Source organism: Oncorhynchus kisutch, linkage group LG18 (assembly GCF_002021735.2).
Source record: "Oncorhynchus kisutch isolate 150728-3 linkage group LG18, Okis_V2, whole genome shotgun sequence".
Lineage (NCBI taxonomy): Eukaryota > Metazoa > Chordata > Actinopteri > Salmoniformes > Salmonidae > Oncorhynchus > Oncorhynchus kisutch.
This window is the reverse complement of record NC_034191.2, coordinates 36,008,012-36,028,903: the sequence shown is the minus strand read 5'-3', so window position 1 is coordinate 36,028,903 and position 20,892 is coordinate 36,008,012. Positions and strand designations below refer to the sequence as shown.

At 42.7% G+C, this 20,892-nt stretch overlaps 1 protein-coding gene across 3 annotated transcripts in view; it reads right to left on the bottom strand.

Moving 5' to 3' along the window:
* LOC109909023 (huntingtin-interacting protein 1) overlaps nt 1–17,865 on the bottom strand; it is a 41,486-nt gene extending 23,621 nt beyond the window's left edge. Inside the window, exons 1-4 of one of the 3 annotated variants that reach the window (XM_020507875.2) lie at nt 17,578–17,865; nt 2,587–2,650; nt 1,924–2,066; nt 783–839 (exon numbers count right to left, since the gene is read on the bottom strand). In XM_020507875.2, the coding sequence (XP_020363464.1) occupies nt 783–839; nt 1,924–2,066; nt 2,587–2,650; nt 17,578–17,697 (384 nt within the window). In that variant the 5' untranslated portion in view covers nt 17,698–17,865. Of the gene's footprint in view, nt 1–782; nt 840–1,923; nt 2,067–2,586; nt 2,651–11,064; nt 11,368–17,321; nt 17,526–17,577 lie in introns of those variants that run through there. The other 2 variants (XM_020507876.2, XM_020507877.2) reach the window with 2 other exon arrangements.
* Between the last annotated feature and the right edge of the window lie 3,027 nt (nt 17,866–20,892).

The following is a 20,892-nucleotide window of genomic DNA, read 5'->3' as shown; positions in this document are numbered from 1 at the left end:
GTGCATAGATGACATATTTTTTTCCCATGTCCCTGTTTCAGGATAAGTGCATGACAACGGTCCATTCTAAATCAAAACAAATTTCACATGTATTATTTAGTATATGTAAAAACAAGATTAAATCAAGAATAGCCTGATGGGTGACAAGGTTAGCCTATCACTTGTAAATTACGACCAGCTAACAAGAAGGCAAGAGACAATGCCTTTTTTCTCCCCCTCGACTTTTTCGAATCATTAGACACACACCTAGCCCATAGGCTTGTATCATACCTTAGGTGGCCAAATATCTTCAAATGAAGCACGTTAATCTGTTTTACTGGCATACATAAGCAGCGCGTGAGCTTTAAGAAGATCATTTTCACCATAAAAATGCACCTTTATAATAAAAGCATTACATGCATAGTCGCATTTGCGGTCACTTTTGATAATGGTGTTTTCCTGCTAATGGAACATCTGTGCTTCTGTGTGCACATTGCTGCACTTATAATGTGTTAATATAATAGTTTACCAACGTTTGAAGCTAAATGTTCTGATCTGTTGCGTCAGCCACATTGTGTAAAAAATGATTCTTTTTTTATGCTAGTGGTTGTATGTATTAATTTGGGATTTAGTGCAGTATATAGGAAATGGGTGCCATTTCCGACGCAGCCAATGTGTCCATGCCAGCCTGCCGGTTAAGAGTGGTAGACATGATGACTGGGGCTGAGAATTGTTCCTGGTCTGGTTGGGAAGGGCCTTATGGCCGTAATGCCAACCATCAGCTGCTGTGTCCTGATCCTTACCCACATTCTACTCATGTCACTCAGGTCAGCCTTGTTCCTCATCGAGTCCTTTATCACCTGAACACACAGAGACAGAAAGAAAATTTAGACAAGGCTGATACTGATACAACAGAGAGAGCACTACACGTGAAGTTGTACTGTATGCATTGTGTGGGTGTGTTCTAGAAGGCCAGTGTGTTGGGCGATTGCCTGAGTCCTCAGAAGTGAATGAATGTGTATGGGGGTGTGTGAACAGCACTATGCTGATACTTTGCATGGTGGATGATGCTATTTCTTGGAGGTAGTAGCTACTGTGGCTAAACTGGTGGTTGTCATCTCACTGTACAGTAGGATACATTAATAGAAGTAGAGGCTATGTAGCCTGGTCCCAGAACTGTTTGTGTTTGGCATGACTTGGCAAGGCAGCACATACAGATCTTGGACCAGACTAATAGCTATTCTGAATTAAGTGCAAATCTTAAATGATATTCCCTATGGGCCGGTTTCTTGGACACAGACTACGCCTAGTCCTGGACTTAAAAGCATGGTCAATGGAGAATATCCATTTAAAAATTGGTTTTAGTCCAGGACTAAACTTAATCTGTTTCCGGGAAACCACCCCTATATTTAGTTGACCTAAACCTTATTTTACCAGGCAAATTAACTGAAAACGCATTCTAATTTACAGCAATGACCTTAGAAAGAGATGCAGGGGAGAGGACAGGAGAGGGGCTGAAATTAGCCAATTGGAATCTGGGGATGAGGAGGGCCAGATTAGGAATTAAGACGGGGCGACTAGGGTTAACACCCCTAGTCTTGGGATAAGTGTTGTGGGAGCTTAGTGTGATCACAGAGCATCGGTCTCCCATTCTAGCCCTACCCTGCTTGGCTTCAAACCAAATCCAGCAGAGTAATAAAGAGGGAATATAGTATCATTCGAGACTTCTTGAGCACAAGTCTATGGAGAGATGGGCATGTCCCTGGCGTGCACTATGTTCAGGGTGGTGTTCATTAGGAACCAAAAGAAAACGTAGTGAAACAGGGAGGAACTGACAAGTCTTGTCCAATAATAAATGCTAATTTCAGTTTTCTATTGCACGCCTTACAGATCGCGACACAGGTGTGTGTCCCATCAGGGCTGTGTTGGTGGGTTCAGACTTACGTTGGGATGGCCGTCTCGCAGCAGCTTGTGGAAGACGTGGCAAAACTTCCAGCAGAGCACCGCATTGCTGGAGAGCGGTAGACGGTTGACCGCCGCCCAGAAAGTGTGGGCGCCCTTCTCATGGTGGGTCCCCAAGATACAGGGTGAGACAGACCAGTCAAGGAGAAACACAAGGGAGATGACAGAGAGCACACATATTCTGACGAAGGCTGCTGGGGGGGTTTTAACATAGAGAGGTGTTTTGCTTGCCTATTCAACTTCCATTGTTCTCTCAAGAGGGGCTCCCACACATCTCACAATGACCGTTACAGAGCAGTCTGTCTCTCTCATACACACACACACTAATGGCCTGGTCCCGGCAGACATCAGGGTCACGTTCCATTATTGTTTTGCACGAACACAACCCTGAGTCATGAAGGAACAAGAGCTTTGCACAAACACATGGGAGTCAACATAAACACAGCTCTCCTTTCTCTATAGTCAGAGAGAAACCGATTCTATCCAACACACACACTACCACTATGCACGCACGCACACACACTGCACAACTAACATCCACACTGCACAACTAACATCGACACTGCACACACAGTGCCCCACACACACACACACACACACACACACAAACACACAGCGACACACCCGGCTCGACAAAGAGGATATTCCTGGCATGCTTCTCTTTGACGGCGACCTCCTGCGTGTTGATGGCCTTGTTGATGCTCACAGCCTGTGCAGAGGAGGAAGTGGAGGGAGAGAGGAAAGAGAAAAGCATTGCACTGATTGGTGTTCTCATACTCCTCACTCAAGGAAGACACACACCACACTCAGAATTATCTCTTTTTATATGAATTATCAGATGCCAAAGTGAATTACAATTAGTAATACATTCTTTTAACTTATGTGTAAAGAGCCACATCAGTATCCCTTTCAGGCCTATTAGGAGTATCCCTTTCAGGCCTATTAGGAGTATCCCTTTCAGGCCTATTAGGAGTATCCCTTTCAGGCCTATTAGGAGTATCCCTTTCAGGGCTATTTGATCTCGGCCTCCATCTGAGAGGAAAAGCAGCCCCGCTATGCACCTCCACCTCTTCTCTGAGCCTTTAAATCAGGGATTGCCAACTCTGATGGGGGTCACAAAAAAATAATATGAACTTAAGGGGCCACAGTGACTCGCGGGTCTACGTACCCACATCCATACCCACACCATTCCAGTATTTTACTTGCTATATTGTATTTACTTTGCCATCATGGCCTTTTTTGCCTTTACCTCCCTTCTCCCCTCATTTGCTCACATTGTATATAGACTTGTTTATACTGCATTATTGACTGTATGTTTGTTTTTACTCCATGTGTAACTCTGTGTCGTTTTATCTGTCGAACTGCTTTGCTTTATCTTGGCCAGGTCGCAATTGTAAATGAGAACTTGTTCTCAACTTGCCTACCTGGTTAAATAAAGGTAAAATAAATAAATAAATAAACACATGCAGTCAGAGCAGGCCCTATTCTTTTGGGGGCCCTAAAAGTGAGTTAATTTCCTGCAATTCTACACATTTTGCCAAGGGGCAAAGAGAAAATGTGGCCGTTTTAAAACAAGTTTGATGCAATTCTATATACGTTTTGCCATGGGGCAGTCAGAAATGTTTGCAATTGTTATGCTTATTTCCTGCAATTCTACACATTTTTGCTCAGACTTATGCCATGTTAATATGATATCTGAGTGAGTGACTTACAAAATCAAAACGGGGGCCGTCCACGGTCCATAAATCGACCATGATTACTACAAGTTTAGATAACTGGCTAGACTAACTTAGCAATCAAACATGGGCTGACATGGGCTAATTGAGTGACTATCATTGACTGATATAACAAGAGAAAAACTGCTGATGCACATCCACATTTTGAAATCGCACCAGTACGTTGAGACCAACTGAATTCCTAAAACTTTTTTTTCCTCTCCATTTTTAGAAATTGATATGTGGGCCTACAAAAGGGGGGAGGGGCACCAGTTGCCCATTTCTGCTTTAAATGAATACCGGTGTCACATCTAGCATGTTGTCCGATAAAGAACAGTGATATTGAAGTGGAGTGGCTTTAGGGTCAAGAAAGGACAGGCCAGGTTGAATCATCTCATTTCCCCCAGATGTCCTGAGTCCTCTCTGGGAGGGGAAGCAGATGGTGATAAATCATCACAGGTTCACTTCACCGGTGGTTCACTGGGAGCGCAGGCAGTGCGTTGGTCTCACACGAAGGAATGACTTGCTGACCATGGCATTCAGAAGTATAACCTAGGAGTAGTGCACTACACAGTCATGCTCGATTGGTGATTATTTAGACACCTTGTTCATTCGGACATGTAGATTGTTTCTCTAGTGATCAAATCAACAAACCTTTATACACACACTAAGGACGCAAGAGTCATGATAAGAGTAGACAAAATAGCCTGTTTCTTTCTGTCTTTTTCTCTCAGCCTCATTACAAATGGCATATTCACAGCTCAAGGTGACAAAGACGGGCTTTGTATTGACAAGATCGATTCACAGGGTGACTGTCTAATTAAGTCACAGCTGTGCCTTCTGAAGAGAAGGAGGACAAGGATAAAGAGAGGAATGCAGAGCTGGCTAACATCTCTCAACACACACTGCTCCCTGGTTCAAATTCCACTCCATCCATGTCTCTGTCCTTAGCTTGTAGCCCTGCAGAGGATGAACCACAAAACATGCTCAGCTCTACTAGCCATGCCTTCGATCATTAAACATACATGCAGGGTTGATATGGACACTGGTGCTACAGGTGGAACACCTGTTGCTACATAATCAAGCACAAGCCAAGCGATTTGTGTGTATGCCATGATGTCAACACTGTACCCAGAGCCATATATCTCACCAAAGTATCCTGTAGCTTCCTCTGTGTTTACTGACAACGACAGGCAAGCGAATGTGACCTTTTCAAGTGTCACCACTGTTTGTCTGAGAATCTACTGCGGGATGGATGAGACGTATTGAAAACAGCTCAGCAGGAGTCTGGACAAAGGACAATATCTCATATCTGGATTTCACTTGCAAATACAGTCCAAAACATTCAGAATCTTCTTTACTGAACAAGTACAAAACACAACAATTTCAAAGATTTTACTGAGTTACAGTTCATAAGGAAATCGGTCAATTGAAATTGGCCCTATGGATTTCTATCTATGGATTTCACATGAATGGGAATACAGACATGCATCTGTTGGTCACAGATATATTTTTAAAAGCTAGGGGTGTGGAAAAAACAAACAAATTAACTGTCAGTATCTGGTGTGACCACCATTTGCATCAGATTGACATCTCCTTTGCATAAAGTTGATCAGGCAGTTGATTGGCCTGTGAAATGTTGTCCCATTCCTCTTAGAATGGCTGTGCAAAGTTGCTGGATATTGGCCGGAACCGGAACACACTGTCATATACGTCGATTCAAGGCATACCAAACATGCTCAATGGGTGACATGTCTGGTGAGTATGCAGGCCATGGAAGAAATTATATATTTTCAGCATCCAGGGATTGTGTACAGATCCTTGCAACATGGGGCCGTGGATTACGCTGAAATGGGGTGATGGCGGCAGATGAATGGCGCGACAATGGGCCTCAGGATCTCGTCACGTTATCTCCATGCATTCAAATTGCCATCGATAAAATCCAATCGGTGTTAGTAGCCTATGCCTGCCCATACCATAACCCCAAGGCCACCACTCTGTTCACAATGTTGACATCAACAAACTGCCCGCCCACACAACGCCATACAGGGTCTGCGGTTGTGAGGCCAGTTGGACAAACTGTCAAATTCTCTAAAACGACATTGGAGGCAGCTTATGGTAGAGACATGAACATTCATTTATCTGGCAATAGCTCTGGTGGACATTCCTGCAGTCAACATGCCAAATGGGTTGTGTGACAAAACTGCACATTTTAGAGTGGCCTTTTATTGTCCCTAGCACAAGGTGCACCTGTGTAATGATCATGCTGTTTAATCAGCTTCTTGATATGCCACACCTATCAGGTGGATGGATTATCTTGGCAAAGGAGAAATGCTCACTAACCGGGAAGTAAACAAATTTGTGCCAAACTTTTTGGTGAAATACAAAATTTTACATTTCTGGGATATTTTATTTCAGCTCATGAAACATGGGACCAACACTTTCCATGGTGCATTTATATTTTTGTTCAGTGTAAAAATAGCACTACCATTACATTTCAGTCAAATCCCCACACCATTTCTTTCTGTAAAAAATATTTTTTTTAAACTTTCAAAATTCCAAGAACGATGGAAGGCTCCCAGCACTTGTGCAAGCAGTTCCCACACAGGAACGACCCAATTAGTCCACAGAGCGACTTTGTCGTCCGTCTAAAAGAGAGTGCCAGCTGCTCAGGACTCCTGGCAAGCCAATGGGACTAGAAGCTGGAGCGGCTCGCTGGCATCGACAGGCCTATTAACTCGTCTCGTCGCAGCATGGCCAGCCGATGAAGTGAGATGATGACTGCTAGAAAATTGAATTAGTAGGTGAGAAACAGACTGTGGTGGTGGGTGTGTTGCAGTTGGAGGATTAGACAGAGGATGAGGCTTGCCTCACAGAGACTAGTCTGGACTGGGCCCACCTATGTAATGCACAGAGAACTCTAGAGGCCTCTCCTGTTGTCATTGATATGCTAGTCCTCACCTGGCTGTGTGGCAGTGACACTGTCAAGAAACAAACCCAAATGGCCTACACACTTGTTGAGCTTAAAGGATAAATGCAAGCAATATGGTGAAAACTCCACCCAGCCTATCAGAAGACAAGGTGAAGGAATTACCATACTGCTTAAACCTATCAGATCCTTTGAGATCTACAAGAGTGCCCAGGCTTTTAGGGGTGTATTGGGATTCAGTATGAGCCTGTCTTGTCTAGTACTGAGCAGGACATAGCCGGTGCCTTAAAAGCCGCCCGGTCAGTGCCTGTTTAATAATGCAGCAATCTCTCATTGATGAGTCATTTCCCCAAAGAAAGCATTTGAATAATGGTTGACTGCTTGACATGAACATGACTAACGGCCCATCCCATGGCATAATGGGGAACATTTTGCATTGCAAGTTTTTCCTGCAGCCATATCGGTACTAGGACACGAGATGATTTTGACGACAACGCAGTATATTTTTATCACTACTCTAGGAAAACAGTTGAAGAGCAGAATAAAGTTAATGATGGTTGAAAAACATCTGCATTGATTGGATTAATGCAATCAATCCAATCAAAATAATAGTCTAAATAAAGGAGCCTGGGTTCTCATGAGTTTGGTGAGCTTCTATCCATACATAATCTACATGGCTGACATGGAAGAAGAGTGCTTTTTGGTTAGTGGTCTTGATAGATAGCGTTTCAGATGATCTGCTGTTCACGCTGTGCTGAAACCACACCAGAACACAAGCAGGGGCCAAGCAGCACAAACTATTCCCTGTTCCCACAGTGCTTTCATCAGGCACCGTGGACTGGAGGTGCACGGCGGGCTGCTGCGGTGGTACTGCTAAGACTTGCCCACCACCTCAAGAGGAATGGGTAAACAGGGAAGGATGGGGGGAGGGAATGAAAACAGGAAATATGGATGGCTGCCTGTGAATGCGTCGCCACTGTACACAGAGGTGCTGTGGTGGGGAGAGGGTCAGTGGGTCTGGGGGGGAGAGAGGGGTGCTCAGTCAGGCTTGCTGTCTTGGCACACCCTGTCCAGCCCATTTCCTGCCTGTCGAAAAATGCACCCAGCTCCTCCACTATTCCTCCTCCTCCTCAGGCCTAGTACCCGGTGCCAACCCAAACAGACCTCACAGCTCCCCTTTTATAATGTTTCCTTTGCCAGCATCTTCCAGGCCAATGGTCAACTGGACATAGTTTTAAACTTTTACTAACACACACACACAATTTGTAGCTGTTTGACACCAATAGTGCTCTCCTGCTGACAAGGATTGCTTGAGATGGAAATGTTGAAATAACTAAAAACACGTAATAGCCACTTCCTGAAAAGTTACTCACTTCACATTACGTCACACTAGACAGGCTGTGTGAAAACAAGTCATCATACTATACACTTAAAAACACACCTTTTTAGGAAGCAAATGTGAAAACCTAAAACCAAGCATATTACTAACGTCCCTCAAAGCAACAAGTTGTAAAAGCAATAGAGCGTAAAAGTGAGAGGGTTTAGGTTATATTGTTCTTCAGGTTGGAACTCCACCAATTTTAAAAGTTCAGCACACTGAAAAGGGCCCTCTATGTTACTTGTTTCGGTAAAGGAGCATTTGACAAATTTGCTCACATTTCTGACGTCGATTTCCACTCCCATGGAACACTCACTCTACACCTCTAAGAGCCTGGCACGGTAGGGAAAGGAAACATAAAAGACAATCCCTCCAGCATGGCCACTCTTCCTGTCTATGTGAACATAAAGCCAACATGGATTAGACCAGGGTTGTGTTCATTAGGGCACACCGTAGAAAAATGTTTTGCAACAGAAATTGGGTGTTCTTATTGAACAAGTTTAGATCGTCCCTCCCCATTTAAGTAAAGAGTTTTTCCTGGTCAGGTCATGTGCTCAGAAAAAAAAACACAGGACCTTCCTCAGGACCAAAGTAAGACAAAATATTGGAAATATACTGTCCAGAATCAAACTGGTAGGCCTAAATATTTTGTACACTGAATAGGTATATACTACTGTATTGTCGCCCTACTTCTCATTGTCTCATGTCTATTAAGACTCCATTATCAAATCAAATGTATTTATATAGCCCTTCTTAGATCAGCTGATATCTCAAAGTGCTGTACAGAAACCCAGCTTAAAACCCCAAACAGCAAGCAATGCAGGTGTAGAAGCACGGTGGCTAGGAAAAACTCCCTAGAAAGGCCAAAACCTAGGAAGAAACCTAGAGAGGAACCAGGCTATGAGGGGTGGCCAGTCCTCTTCTGGCTGTGCCGGGTGGAGATTATAACAGAACATGGCCAAGATGTTCAAATATTCATAAATGACCAGCATGGTCAAATAATAATAATCACAGTAGTTGTCGAGGGGGCAACAGGTCAGCACCTCAAGAGTAAATGTCAGTTGGCTTTTAATAGCCGATTATTGAGCGTATCTCTACCGCTCCTGCTGTCTCTAGAGAGTTGAAAACAGCAGGTCTGGGACAGGTAGCACGTCCGGTGAACAGGTCAGAGTTCCATAGCCGCAGGCAGAACAGTTGAAACTGTAGCAGCAGCACAGCCAGGTGGATTATCAGTTCAAAACTGCCAGCATTGAGCTAGTCAAAGTCTATAACATCACCGACAACAGCTTTTGTTCCTGTGGGGCTTGGGCTGGAAGACAGGACGGCAGGTGGTTCAAGAGACATACTGGCCGGAGTGTGGACCTTGGGGGCCAAAGGCCCTTGCGTAATAAAACTTAAACCCCATGGTCCGTTTACGAGCCTCCTTTGACAAGACAGCTTTCTGCAACCTTCTGTGAGGGAGGCCTCCTATCTGCTTTGTGTAACTAGTGGAGCTAACTTCCTGAAGAAGTGCCGATGTCATAAAAGTAAAAGGGCAAGCACATCAGCCGCTGAATTAGTTTGTGGTTTCTCTATGGACATTTCCACTAATTTACCTTGATAAAGACGCTATGACACTGTAGAAATGTAATACAGTCTTACAAGACTAGGTTTTAGATCACCTTAACAACAGTAGTGGGCCCTCTTTCAGAACGATTCGATATCTGCTTTCGATTCTTGCATCTGCCAAGAGTGTTGATGTTTTCATACCGTTGTCTCTCAGTGCATGACATAAATAACCAAAGCAGAGGAGTCTGAGCTAAGAGGACACTGACAGGCAGGTGGCAGGCAGGCCTTTATCTTCCTCTGGCCGAGAGAGAGGAACTTGTCTCAGAGAGCAGCCTTGAGGCTTCGCCTGTTTGATCCAGAGCGGTGAACAGCGCTCCAATAACATATTTATAACGTGACTTTGAGCAACCGGTGTTGCTTCCAAGAACAACGGAGGAACGTATTCCATCACAACCGGTGTTTGCCTCAAACAAACTGTTGTGTGTGTGTTCAACGGTTACCACCACATCAATGAGATTTCAGGAGGAGCACAAAGCTTGGTATTGACCCCCTTCCCCCACCCCTCTATACAGAGCTATAGTAGCCTACTACACCATGTTGGCATTGAAAGGGCAGTCTTGGTGCTTTGGCCCTGCTAGTGCACCTGCTCTGGAACTCTCACACCAAGTCCAGCCAGTGTTGAATTGACCCTGAGGGGGGATTTCTCAAGTGGGGATTCCCCTGTTCACAAATGACTAAATCAATGCTCTCCATCTGCTGTTGTAGGCCATTCATGATCAATCATACAAAACAGCATGCATAGCCTCTATCACTATCAGCCATGATATTTGCAATGACACTCATGATGTAACACAAATGTGATGGTTCTCTATCAATAAGAGTGATTATTATTCCCGAACTAATCATGTATGGGTTGTAACGCTATATCTTATGTCCCTGGTGGTTAGTAAAATATTTTAAATGTATTGTGCAATCCAACCTATTAGTAGATATGCTGCTGTCTCTAGTAGCCTTATAGAAAGTATTTAACTGACCCACGACACGCATTGCAAAGTAGCTGGGCTACCATAAGTCTGACTGACATCGCTTTCCTCCAAGAAAACAACACTATAGTCAGATAGCTATTTGATATTCTAGTCACCGTGGAAAACGTGCGCGTGCTTACGTTATCTAATGACCATAGAAAACGGGCCAATGTGAGAAAATAAGGGGGAAACATCCGATCAGTCGGGGGAAATTCATTAGCAAACTATAGCCCAATACACTAGTTATAGCCTACACTAAAACATGCATCTGACTAGAGTCTGGACTATCCTATAACAATCCATAGCATACACGGCCAACTTAAAAAACACCACTCGATACAGTTGCATGATCAGCAAATTATTTAGAGCGACCATGAACATATATCCCGAAGGCAGTATCCCAACTTGTAATTTCCTAAATAAACAATCCTGGTAACAAATGAGTACGCTCTCACCCCGAACACACATATTTGTTGCGCCTTTGTAACAATGTTCACTGGAAAAATAAATCGATATCTGGAAACCTACCATTTTACTAAGATCCATAGTCCCAGAAAAATGCAGGGTGGCTGTGAGCTCAAAGACGAATCCGGTCGATGGCAATACTTCGACAGAATCGTCTACAACTGGGAAATTAGAAATCTAGAATCGCTTATGAGGTAGACGGTAGAGGGTGGTGGAGTGGACCCGTTAACTCAACATGTGTCCCGATTTGATATCAAATGCTCTCCAATTCCTTTCCTTCCGTGTCCCTTCTCCCGGTCCTACGTGCTCAGTTAACAGTGGGGGCTCCCAGCCACAGCATCCGACTGTCGAGAAGCGGAACAGAACTGTCTAGAAAACGACAACCTACTTCTAGAGTAGGCTATACACGGGAACATCTCCCTCTCGTGTATTTTTTGAATATGTTGTATAGCATTGTAGATTGCAATATTTAAAATATATATTTCTAAACAGGACGGCAGGTGGTTCTAAACATCAATAATTGAATATCTGTCCGGGGATTTTGTGTAAACAACAGCGTGCTCTCTCTGTGAAACAATAGGTGCAGACTGGGGATGGCACAAACCCCCGCCCAAACTAACTTCGTACCTCACCATGTAACAAATTATACTATCCTGAAAAAATATCAAATACATGATGAGACACCAGACCAGCGCGGCTCGGGCACACTGCAAATCATCATGATGGTAAACCATGTAACTTTCCACAACCAGTGCAACAGTGTAACAAATAATCTGTGATTTGGGGACTGCTTACATGTGACCATAACATTACTGTCTGATATAGGCCTATATTTATGGGCCATATTGAAATAGGATGTGCTATACGAAAAGGGTAGCCTACAGTAGCATAATTAAAGTAAGTCACTGTCAATATCAAAGTTATACGGTGACACTGCAAAAAGGAGCCGTTTTCAGTCTTCAACTATGCTGAGGCAATGTGGTTATAAACTTTAGCTTACATCAGTCATTTTAGGTAAATAGTGCCCTCCTCTGGTTACTCTCAGACAGAGGTTTATATCATAATCGTGAAATTATTGCACTGTCTGGAATCTTCACACACAAAATCAAACAGCTCAGATCATTTCAGATAGCTAAAAAAACAACTTTGACAAAGCACAAACAAGTCAATATTAGACTATGCATATCATTCTTTAGTAATAACCTCAGCAATTTGGTACTGAACATATGAAATTAAGTATTTTTTCATGCATGAAAAGCACATTAACAATTAAAGCTACAATTATTATTATTACTTGGGCCAAGTGAGGAGCATAGTCCACAGTAATCAATATGTGACCCATTCTCCTGCTGGCAGACTGGCCGCTACACACAAACAGACTGTCTTCAGACAAAGCCTGCTCTTCACTACAGTCTCTTCACTTCCTGGTACGGTGTGGGCCAATGGTGTGGGTGGACCCATCGAGCACGGCTCTATGGAGAGGCTGCAATTCTCACATACACTACTCTAGGCCTTTATGACTATCATGTTTATATTGATTGTTTGAACAACTGAGTTTCTCTTTTCGTCTGGGTTCCCGTACATTAATTCCGCCTTAGTGAGGGTGGTGCCGAGCACACACAATCACACCACACACGCCGAGTTAAGGGTGAAAGCCTCTCTGTCTCAATTCTGTGGGCAAAGTTCATATAAATGGCCTTGAACACGGCTGAGACAAAACCGTTCCAGAACAAAAATCTACTTACTGGTATGTCACAATGACATTTAATCGCTGAGTAGGCCCTTCTATCCAGTTGGCCAGACATTAGGGCATAGTAAAATAAAGGTAAAAAATAATAAATCACTACTGTGTGTGAACAGTATCCCCTAAGCTATAATGGATTTACGCAATAATGAAGTCAGAAAGTTAGATCTAAAATCACAAGTATTATTGTAATGATGAACTAAAAGTCAATAATACAAATGTAGGTCCTTGTGATGATGTAACCAAAGCATCCAATGTCCAATCAACTTTTTTTTAGGTTTTAAAATATCTAATCCATCCAAATTAAAGCCAGAGTTAATGCCATTTTGATCTCATTTCAGTACTTTGTTCCAATGGCTGACCTGCCACTCATGTCCAGGACTTTTTAATCTACAGCCGGTGCAATGAGGTCACAGGCCAGTGCCTGCTGTTTTTGCTGCCTCAGTGGTTTTAATGGGCCCGGGCCGCTTTCGCTCTCCCTGTGCGTGCGTGTGTGTAACTACCCCTCTCCAACTCACCCTGGTTATAATGACAGGGTACAAGCAGAGGGTGGGGGTATCTTACAAAGGCAGGAAGAGAAAGGAAGACCAAGAGTGTGTGTAACAGAGAGAGAGAGAGATTAGAGAGTGCTTGTCTAGGTTCGCCATGCTGTGCTGCTTGTGCCCAAGGGACATGGTCGTGGATCCTCCTCCAAATTCCACAGCTGCCAGGGCACCACAGTGCTCCACTAAAGGGGGCACAGGCAGTGGGGTGGGCAGCATTGATTACCAGATAGAGATATAGCAGTGCCACAGCATCTCTTAGTCAAACTAAGATACATCATCTAAGAAACAAACTGTTAACATCCTCAAAAAGTGTCAGAATGACTCTCATGCTCAAAAAGCACAAGTGGATTTCGACACCCACCATCTCAGATTTTTCTGAAAGTTTCTGTTGTTAGAAACAGATAAGATTAGCATTCCTGCAACATAATTTAGTTCAAATATAATTTGATCTAAGAAATTAAGCTAATTGATTGCATCTAAATTGGCAATTTTAATATATAGGATTCATATAATATTCAATAAATATAGTAGCTGACATCTGATTTGGACCAAACCTTTTTCTAACAATGAGTAAGACATGAGGAATCCAAATAAATTATCACCCACAGACCCTCCACGCCAATCCCCAACAACAGGTATATAGTATCAGTTCTCTATGTCTGACATGTAGTATGGTACTACGGCTCAGAGTATTGTTTCTACATCCTATGTAATGTATTCCCAGTGAATTTGGTGATGTTTTTTCCCCCCTGTTCAGTGAAATTAGTCATTGAAGTTGTTAGGTTTATGTCCCATCCTACACCCTGATATTGCCAGGTTCTGGCCACAAGATGGTACTGTTTCAGGTGACTGCTCAATGTTAAAGGGATCGTTAACCAAAATTACACAATTACATATAGGTTTCCTTACCCTGTAAGCAGTCTATTGAGAAGGTATGAGAGCAATCCATGTGTTGGTTTTGTTGTCCACTGTTTCAAATGCTAACTTTTTTGCACAAAAAAAAAGAAATGGTGCCAATATTAACCTTTTCACACTCCACGCTCCTTGTCAGACATAGAGAACTGATTGGTGTGGGGTGTAGGGGTTCCGTGGGGAGCTTTTGACAATTTCTTTGGATTCTTTGAATATTATATTAATCCTATAAATAAAAAATGGCCAATTTGGGTGCAATCAATTAGCTTAATTTCTCAGAGATCTAATTAGATTTCAACCAAATAATGTTGCAGGAATGCTAGTCTTATCTGTTTCTAACAGAAACCATTTCAGAACAATCTGAGATGGTGGGTGTCATGACTTGCTGAAATGACAAGGAACGAACCGTACTGAATATCCAGAGGCAGCCTGTCTTGGAGAGCTGTGGGATGCAGGGGGGCTGGAGACAGGCAGGAAGAATCTGGATCTAAATTTAAGACTTAATTATGTAAGCCACATTGCTGTGTGGTGGAGTCACTCTCAGGATGTATCCCACAATAGAAAGCCCCGTCTGGGAGCTGAGAGACCCAGGAGAGGTTCTAAAGTGGGGTGCCAGGCTGAACGGAAGTAGCTTTCTCACAGACGCAGCCATGTTTCTCTCATTTCAGACCACTATCCAGACAGACATGCCGTCATTGTAGCAGGCAGTACTGAGCTATGGTTTCTGGCAGTGGGTTAACTGCCTTGCTCAGGGGCAGAATGACAGATTTTTTACCGTGTCAGCTCTGGGATTTGATCCAGCAACCTTTCGGTTACTGGCCCAACGCTCCTACCCGCCAGGCTACCTGCAAAGTCGGGCCTGTCATTCCAGAAGAGAAAGAGATGGCAGCTCTGGAAGTTAAATGGTTAATTAAAGGGGTACGGTGTTCAAGTGGAGGTGGACTGTTGAAACGGCTAAAATAGTTTCTCTCAAGCTGGTCATTGAGCTCTTTTTTTTAAACAACTGTGCCGTTACATTTCATGACCGATGGGAAACTGTTACGTAGCAGTACAACTGCGACTCCACAGAGAGGCATGGCAGTCCTTCATAAACAAGCACACTGTAGATTCATTCCATCTCCAATTAGAGAGGACACTACTTATTTCAGTTCTCTAAACATGTCATTACATGCATGCTGTATGTGTTATCTGGGCATGGGTGAGGTATTTTTTATAACTCTGCGGACAAAATGAAGTAATGAGTACTCTGAATCTGAACACACCCTTGTTGTTTACCCGACTCTCAGGCTCTAAGAAACCGAGATAGGAGCCTTGGGATCCATGACTTCACCCTTACCACGATCTGTCTACTCTAGAGACTTGTTCAGTGTCAATGCACATTTCTAAACACCATAAAACTCTTATGGTCATTGGTGTAACAGCACAAACAGATCTGGGACCCGTATAGATTGTATTAGAGTGCTTGTGCCTGAACAGAGGTCTTAGAGCAGAGCCACTGGTGGTTTTGGGACAGTGGTGAAAGCCAGGAGATTCAGGCAGATCCAAGCCACAACAGATCAGATTAACTCGGGGCTAATCCCTGTATTAAAGCACAAACAAGATTTCATTGATTCTTCCCTCCGTGGCGAAACAGCTTTAGGACTGCCGTCAAAAATCAACCATAACAAAAACAACTGCTACAACCAGATTAGGAATCGTATCTGAATTGAGCAATTTTGAGAGGAATGTGGTATGATAGGCTAAATGTATAAATGTAGGCTTTAATCTAAAATCAATGTCACAGTCATAGCACACTATGACTACAAGAGACAGCAAACCTCTGCTCTCTGGATCAATCGTCAGTCCCGCAAATGAGTGCTCAAAAGCTCATTGGCTAATTTAGCAGTGGTTGTAGTAGAAGAGGGGAAAAGCAGGTTGCATCTGCCGCAAAAAAAAAAAAAAACCCAGCAGAGCAGAGCAGGGTAATTTAAAAGGCTTGATTCATCTGACCTACTTTTTGACTACCCCCCCCATCTGGGAAGAGACTGCCAAGCAGGAAGTGTCTTGTCCACGCTGCTCGGCAGCGTGCATGAAAAATGAGCATGCGTTTTTCTATACTACAGCTCGAGTAACAGACTGTCAGCTATATGGGATTGAGAATTCAAAGTACATCCAAACCATTAAAGGGGCATCTGCAGTCACTGCATCCCATTTTTTATTTATAAATTAATGATATGTACCCATTGATTCCCCATCAAAACACAATATATAAGCTTGCTTTACTCCAATGTTTGTAAACAAACACTATATAGCCTCAAAACATGATTAAAACAAAAATGTTGATATCATGGATGGTCAGTCCTTGCATCCATAGCTCGGTCTATGAATTTGAGAGTCGTTACAGCCCCATCCCTCAGCGTTTTACCGAAACACTTATTGTTTTAACTGTGGATTGCCAGTTTAAAGGGCATCAACAAACAGTGCTGCTCAGTCCTACCCTTTCATCAAACTTATTTCCCTGGATAAAAGCAACAATGATAGTCTCACCCAGCTCTCTCTCACACACCCCAGTTTGTAGGCTGATTGTACTTTCCAGAACCCATCACAATATCTCTCAGGCCATTGGTTCTAGTGCTGTGTCCAGGATGCACTTAAAGGCTTTTTATTGCAGTTCGATACATGGTAGTGGTTTTATGGATAGTCCAGGCAGACACATACAGCATTTTGCCTCTCTCTCCACAGTTGTGGGCGTCACCTCTTCTGAGAGATGGTAAATCAGACCTCTGTTCTTTATCAGGCAGAATTTCTCAAATAACTAAATCTGTGCTCTTAGGACTGACCTATTTCAACAGATTTTGATCTTGCACTGAAGACCCAACAATGATGTCATGTCTCTATAATCTTTGCAATATCAACTTTGTGACGATACCTTTTCTAATCTAGTAGAAGCTATTTGAGGCATAGCTATCAAACATTCGTATCAAATATGTTACCCACTGCTAAGAATGAGGGATGATGATGATGATGTTGGCTTGCTGTTGTGTGGTGGTACTATATTACTACATTGTATTACAAACATCGGAAACAATGCATTCCTGTAAACACTCAATCATTTAAGTCAAGTTGGCGCCCACACACACCTTCGTGCATAGATCATGAGCAATGTTCACAGAAAGTTCCATGGAAATCCGAACCTGCGAGGCAGCACCAATCACTCAAGCTGATAACTTGCGGACATGTCATGGTTTTTCACGCTGAACGGATAATTGCCAACTTCAATGCAACGGACGGTTCCAACTCGAAGCTTCACCATAACAATTATAATATCTTCACATTTCTTAGTCCCTTCTAATTCTGTACAAGAAATCCAGAATTCCCACTAAACAAGTGCTTTACCTGACCGCGTTCAAAGTTCTCCTTTTCAAGTTCTAAACTGTTGGCACCACCGGTCCGACGAATCAGCGCTTTGGGAATTGGGTTCGGTACTTGCTGCATGGAGCTCTTCACTCGGTCCATTGTGTCTCTTTAGAATTTCCACTGAAAAATAATATTTATACAGAGATATCGTCAAATTATTCATAAAATTGGACAATAATAGTTCAGGCAGTCGACAAATTCAGGAGGTCATTTCGCCTGTCCACCGCGTCTCCCTCTGTAGACGAAGTCATGTTTTTAAGCTGCGTTCGTAACCAAGTAGGAGGTGGGAATTTACTAGTTGTGAAGTCGTAAATTAATTAATGTGCTTTGAATACGTTGAGAAACGCTCATGCCCAACAAGCTGTGTTAACCATAAACTCAAACTACAGCTATCAAGCTTGTAAACAAATGATAGTGTTCAGAAAACATATTAATATATTGCTTTTTTATAGTTAATGCTTTGTTTTTTGCACGAAACTGCCAAAATGGTATTATCAAGGTCGTTTTCTTAGTATGTGACGTCAGATGTCAGCATGTGGGAGAAATGGGAGCTCAGTATGATAGACGAGTTTCCCACTAGTAATGATCAATTGGAGGGCCGTTCAAGCAGATTTTTCCCAGTCGTATGTAGTAAATTCCCACTTCCCACTTGGTTAAGAATGCAGCATTAAGCCTGATGTACAGTGAGGTTGCTGGTTGCACTAAGCTGATTTTAAAATATAATCCCAATGCTCTCATGTTGATTACCTTTCTCCCTATGCAGTCTAAATCAGCTTTTTTGCAAATGTGCTGCACTGTTTTGACACTGATGAACTAGGGCAATAGTTACCCAAACCATAGAAATAGATAGAGGACTTATTTTTTGTAGATGTGCTATTATAGCGTCTGTGACAGCATGGGCAGTGCCATTGAGGCTATCTCCATTTTGAAGTAGTCAATTTTCTTCTTCACGATTGGCTAAACCTTCCTGATGACCCGGTTGGACATGACTCCAGCAGTGTCACCAGAAGGGATCAGCCAATGAAGTTGGAAGTCCAACCTGGACTCAGAAGTCAACATAACATAGTACATGTAAATCCGGGACATGCCAATGTTACATTTTGAATGGTAGGTATTAATTTGTGGATGTCCGTCAACCATGTCATATGATATGTTACGAATTCCAATTTGTATGATATGTTACGAATTGTAATTCGCACAGTATGTTACAAATCTTCTAAACGTAAGATATGTTACAAATTCCAATTTGTTGTGGCTAACATTAGCTAAGTAAGGTTAGGGTTAAGGTTAGGAGTTAGGTAAAAGGATTAATGTTAGGGTTAGCTAACATGCTAAGTAGGTGTAAAGTAGCTAAAAAGATGTAATTAGTTGCAAAGCTGCTAATTATCTAAAAAGCTAAAGTTGTCAGTGATGAGCTCCGAACACACAACCTTTGGGTTCCTAGACGTTCACTAGACCTTCGCGTTATACCTTCTGTCTTATTTAACCGTTCCACTAATTTGAGTATCCCGGATTCACATTTACTATGTTACATCTAGTCTATGAGACCAGACTGGAAAGTCCCAGCCAGTTGACTATATTAAAATTGTGGAAGCCCTCAATTGCGCTGCCCATGCTAACATGGTATTTTGGCCACTAGAGATCTCTGTCATTCTCTATGGCCCAGATGCAACTGTCACAGACTCCTCCCAGAAATGTCAACGACTGGCTAGAATTCTGCTGGTGCCCATCTACATCAATATTATGGGACCATTATTGATTTTGATATGATGCGCAATTACGCATGATTGAAGGCACATGATAGCGTTTGGGTTGTTGGTACAAACTTTATCACCATAATGTAAATATAGAAAAGTCCATGTTATGACTGTAGGCCTACAGTCAGTGTCTAATTGAGTTTTTGCTACAATAGCCTACATAATAGAAATGCCAGTGGCCTATTCATTTTTGATTCAGAGTAAACAATTAATCTCCAGAACTAAATTAATAATATGGTGGTTATAATATGATCTAATAATATGTGTGTAGTATGTGTTTTTATGGATATGGTTATAATATGTTATTATATAGGTCACAGGAGATTGCAGGTCACCAGTCCACTCCTGTGGGCCTTGAATTAGATAATTTCCATGGTTTCTGCTGGCCCTCTCATATTTGATAGCTGGCAAGAGGCTGGTTTTCTGTGCAGTACTTTGACAGTAGTGTGTGTGAAAAGTGTGTGTCCATCATCTTAAAAATATCTAACAGCCTCAGAATTGCAAGATTTGGGTTTTCAAAAATTCAAGGAGCGGGACACTAACCCGGATGCTTATAAGAAATATAGCTACGCCCTCCAACAAACTATCAAACAGGCAAAGCTTCAATACAGGACTAAGATCGAATCCTACTTCACCGGCTCTGAAGCTCATTGGATGTGGCAGGGCTTGCAAACTATCACAGATAAACCAGCCAGCCAGAGGAGCTAAATGCATGGGTCCTCAGATCTTCAAAAAGTTCTACACCTGCACCACTGAGAGCATCTTGACTGGATGCATTACCGCTTCGTATGGCAACTGCTTGGCATCCGACTGCAAGACGCTACAGGGTGTTATGCGTACGGCCCATTACATCACTGGGGCCAAGCTCTATGCCATTCAGGACCTCTATACCAGGCGGTGTCAGAGGAAGGCCCTAAAAATGGTCAAAGACTCCAGCCACCCAAGTCATAGTGTTCTCTCTGCTACTGCATGGCAAGCGGTACTTATGCACCAAGTCTGGAACCAACAGGACCCTGAACAGCTTCTACCCCCAAGCCATAAAACTGCTAAATAGTTAGTTAAACCAAATAGCTCCCTGGACTGTCTGCATTGACCCTTTTTGCACCAACTTTTTGACTCATCATATACACTGCTGCTACAGTTTACTATCTGTCACTTTATTCCTAGTTATATGTATACAGTATCTACATACGCTATCTACCTCCATGACCTCGTACCCCTGCACACTGACTCGGTACTGGTACCCCTTGTATATAGCCAAGTTATAATTACTCATTGTGTATCTACTATTACTTTTGTTATTATGCATTTTACTTTTTTATTATTTCTCTATTTTCTTTCTCTCTGCATTGTTGGGAAGGACCTGTAAGTAAGCATTTCACTGTTAGTCCACACCTGTTGTTTTCAAAGCAAGTGAGGAATACAATTTGATTTGATCTGCCTGGGTGAAATGTAAAATGAGGTGTGTTTGATTGAGTTTGGAGGATTTTCCAGTTGGTTCCGTTGTGCCACTAAAACTAAATCAAGCACAGAATCC